We start from the raw sequence: 4,018 nt of genomic DNA, 5'->3' as shown, positions 1-4,018 counted from the left end.
CCCGCCTTTACTTGTGTTCTCCAGTGAGATGCCCCTAATAGGTAGTGATACATTGACACAGGTGCCGGTCAATAGGTCAATATTATGAGTTCGGTGTAGGTGTGTACGGGACAAAGAGAGGCATGTATTCAGGTGTATTGGCGCGTAACCTTAGTGTCTATCTAGGCCTTGTTAGAGACATATAATAGCCTCCATAGCATGCCAAAAACTTGGGGTTTTGGGGGTCTTCAGGGTCTTTGGGATCTTTTACGTGCTATTTTCTGATTGCATATAGACAACATAACCGGCCTGGTTGAATTACCCCCGTTTTTAGAACTGGGCTAATCAGAAAACAGCCGAAGACCGTGCACCAAACCCCCAGTTCTATAAGCCTGCTACGGAGGCTAGACATATAAGTCTTGTATTGAAAGATCGATAAAGCCAAAGTGAAGTGAATAAAATGGGTTTATTCTGGGCGCATATGTTGTGAGATAGTGTAACAGAGCTTTAGTGTTAGCCGGGGCATCGCTATCCTCCGTAGCAGGCTTATAGAACTGGGGGTTTGGTGGTCTTCGGCTGTTTGCTGATTAGCAAAAACGGGGGTAATTCAACCAGCCGGCTATGTTGTCTATATGCAATCAGAAAATTGCACGTAAAAGATCCCAAAGACCATGAAGACCCCCCCAAACCCCTAGTTTTTGGCATGCTATGGAGGCTAGGGCAACGTTATCCGTTGTAATGCAGTAGACGCCTTTCGTGATCTCAAATAAGGCGTATCATGTTCTGGGCTTAAGAGCTACGCAAGTAAAGTGTTATTCAAAACCATAAGAGCGTGACTCACATGATATTGCAAGGCTTACAGCAAATAGCAAAAGCCAGCATATGGAATCACAACCTTCCCCAAGCGCAAAAGACCCGCCGTTTGACGTACATAGGAAAACCACAGCCTCTCGAGCGGTGATTTGGAAGGTAAACATTGCACATGACGACACCGGTGGTATGCTGTTGTGTTGTGCACAACTAAGAAGAAGGAAACTCACCATTTGTTGCATATTCGCAGCTGAAGGGGACACATTTCGTCTGTAGTTGTTGTGGGAAGACACGATGGCTTCCTTGCCCCTGGGTGACAACGCCGAGGCTGCTAGACTGCCCTGGACACAGGCACAGAGACTGGCACACACCAGCGCCAGCCACATGGCTCTGACAGTGACAGCTTCAAGTGTTGTTCATCAGATGATCATGTACTTGAACTAAAAGCTCCGATCTCCATGAGTGTTGTCACACACCCGCGCACTAGCAGAGACATAACGTTGCCGCCTACGCTATGGTTCACCTGGGGAGAATACTGGACAACAAACACTGTCAAGCACCACCGTAAATTTTCCCAACAAACATCAACACAACACATGAAAGGCACGGTGTGAAAGGACCCAACCCTACCCTATTTGTTCTTCGGACACAGGTCGTACAGTTGACTATACGAGGTGTTTTCGCTGCTCTTTCTCGAAACGCATCAAGTCCAGGACTGTACAGAACAACCTTTAAGAGTAAATACCCTTACCTTACAAAATACCCGGTGCGAGCGAGCAAGAAAGAGGGAATACAAATATTGACATTCTCCGTGAGTGCACAGTGCGGAGGTCATGCTATGACACATAACCACCTGTGTATTATACCGGTAAACACAGCCTCACCTTTTCAAAATGAGAACAACGGTGGTTGTATCGTATATCGCTTCTATCTAAATCCCGTACTAGGAAGAGAATTTATGAGATTATGGATTTAGTCAGATAGGCGTAACATTGGTTACATGATCAGGGGAATCAAGCTAGGAAAAGATCGTGGGACGAAAGGTCAGAGGTGAAAGTGCACAAAACGTCGGTACCAGAAGTTGTAACTTTTTCTCCAATATGAAAAATCGGTCTTTGCGACTCTAAATTAAATTTAAAACAATCAGAGATTACTATATGTACAACTACAATGTACATCATTTTGGTATACATCCAGAAACTGTGGTACACTTGTACGCCTACTTTGTTGAACTTCAAAAAAGTATTTTTGAAAATGTGCACCACATAGTTGTAATAAGACCTACAAGATAATCTCCAATCAGATCTTTTGGTGGAGGTAAGACAGTATCAAATTGGCCAGTCTGTAACCATTTCCCCAATCAAAGGTTACAGACTGGCCAATTCGATACTGTCTTACCCCCACCAAAAGATCTGCTTGGAGATTACTACAAGAAACCTAAAACAAAAATGCATTAGCAGGAAACACTGCATTCGTTAGTTCCCTTTATTGACCAAACAATGACCACAATTTAAACAGATGATGGCAGAAATGTTCAGAAAAGTCTACACTCAGGATGTACAAACAACAGAACTATCTACACTAGACTTTACACATACTTAGAAAGGTACTTGCATAGAGTATCTTTTCTGTTTTCCATGGACTGTTTCACCGATGTACCATTGCATGATGGGAGACGCGAGGCATTATGGGTAGCACAGGAGGCAACTTGTATGTGGTCTAGGTCGCTACCCATAGTGCCCTGCATCTCCCAGCATGCAATGGGATTCGCCAAAATGTCTATACCTCTAATATAGAGAGGTTACAATTGTTTAACTGGAATACAATTACTGTGTCCAGTAACTGAACATGAAGCTCTCTTTCCTGTGCCATAATCTTATACCTCATCAAGCTATAGTTTCATAAAAATTCCACAGGTAAAATAACACAGATTTTGAGAAAAATACATTCAAGTACACGACTTGCAGTATTGGATACAAACTTCCTACTTAAAAGACGGTAAACTTGCTGACGTACTATCATACACAAATGTACCACCTGGACGTGATATTAACATAATGTGTGATACAGCACAATTAACAAAATTACGGCACGAATTACTAACAGTATCATTCAGTCAAACAACTTAAACATGTACTGTGTATGTCTGAACATGGATTAGGCCACACTGAGTTTATTTGATGGATGACATCCTATGAACAATGAAAGGCATGTGAAAATAAAGGACAATAAAGAGAAAGATGTACAAAAAGCATGGAATAACAAAGAATAAATTCTTTATTTTTGTTTTTTCATGAGTTGGGTTTTTCTGTTTCAGAATTTTTGAAATTTTTCTTCATTTTTGAGTTATCTTTCCTATGTTTCTTTATGTATTTTTTGTTCGGGGACATTAGTAAGCTTGTGAGTTACTAGTTCAAAATCATGTTATAATAGACAGCATCGGGCAAGGGGCATAATTTTTTCAAACCAATGAATGTGCAGGTGTCAACCATGAATTCAAGTCAATGTGGTCTATTCCTTCATTCATTACTGAAAAGCTACATGTAGACAGTCACTTTGAACAGGGTGTTAAACTTAACAGCATCTTCAGCTACGTGCACTTCACAGTTCTGTTGCTAGGTGGCTCTTCTTCGCAATACTGCCACAAAACTTTTGTTACAAAAAACTGTGATGATAAAAACTTGTCCTTTCAATGATTGGCAGTCCAGTCGGACGGTCTATAAAGGGAAGTAACAAGTTATACTAAAGGCTGTTGGGTGTTATCGGTACAAAAAATTGATGTGTTTTTTTCTCGTACTAAATACATGTACAATTGTTCATTTATAACAAATGGTCTAACAGACATGTACATAGCAAGGACAACCGTCAAGTGGAACTACACATGTACAGGTACTGTATTTGTATTGCCTCCTCTTCACACAGAGTTCAGAAGTAATCAGCAATCTAAAACATAATGCTTAACGTCTGAAGTAATAAGTCAGTTCACTGTTTAGACTGTGCATGTAGAGGTTTGGGTTTTGGCTTATTTTTGGTATTTTTAGGCTTGTTTATTGGGTTTTCTTTTTCGCACTCATAAAAATACGATACCAGTGAAAAAAAAACTGATAAAAAAGCCTAAAACCACATCAAATATAAGCCAAAACCCAAACCTCTGCTTGGAGAGTAGTCCAAATGCATTTTGCTTGTGTCTCTGGGGCCTTCAACGTTTGAAGCACTAGTATTACCCACA

The 4,018-nt window shown here is 40.9% G+C and overlaps 1 protein-coding gene across 1 annotated transcript in view; it reads right to left on the bottom strand.

Moving 5' to 3' along the window:
* LOC109484421 (collagen alpha-1(XXIII) chain-like) overlaps positions 1 to 1,387 on the bottom strand; it is a 10,171-nt gene extending 8,784 nt beyond the window's left edge. Inside the window, exon 1 of the mRNA XM_019787670.1 lies at positions 1,020 to 1,387. Coding sequence (XP_019643229.1) covers positions 1,020 to 1,175 — 156 coding nt within the window. The 5' untranslated portion in view covers positions 1,176 to 1,387. The remainder of the gene's footprint in view (positions 1 to 1,019) is intronic.
* Between the last annotated feature and the right edge of the window lie 2,631 nt (positions 1,388 to 4,018).

The sequence above is a fragment of the Branchiostoma belcheri genome, unplaced genomic scaffold, assembly GCF_001625305.1.
Source record: "Branchiostoma belcheri isolate BF01 breed outbred unplaced genomic scaffold, Haploidv18h27 scaffold7, whole genome shotgun sequence".
Taxonomy (NCBI): Eukaryota; Metazoa; Chordata; class Leptocardii; order Amphioxiformes; family Branchiostomatidae; genus Branchiostoma; species Branchiostoma belcheri.
This window is presented reverse-complemented; position numbering and strand designations above follow the sequence as displayed.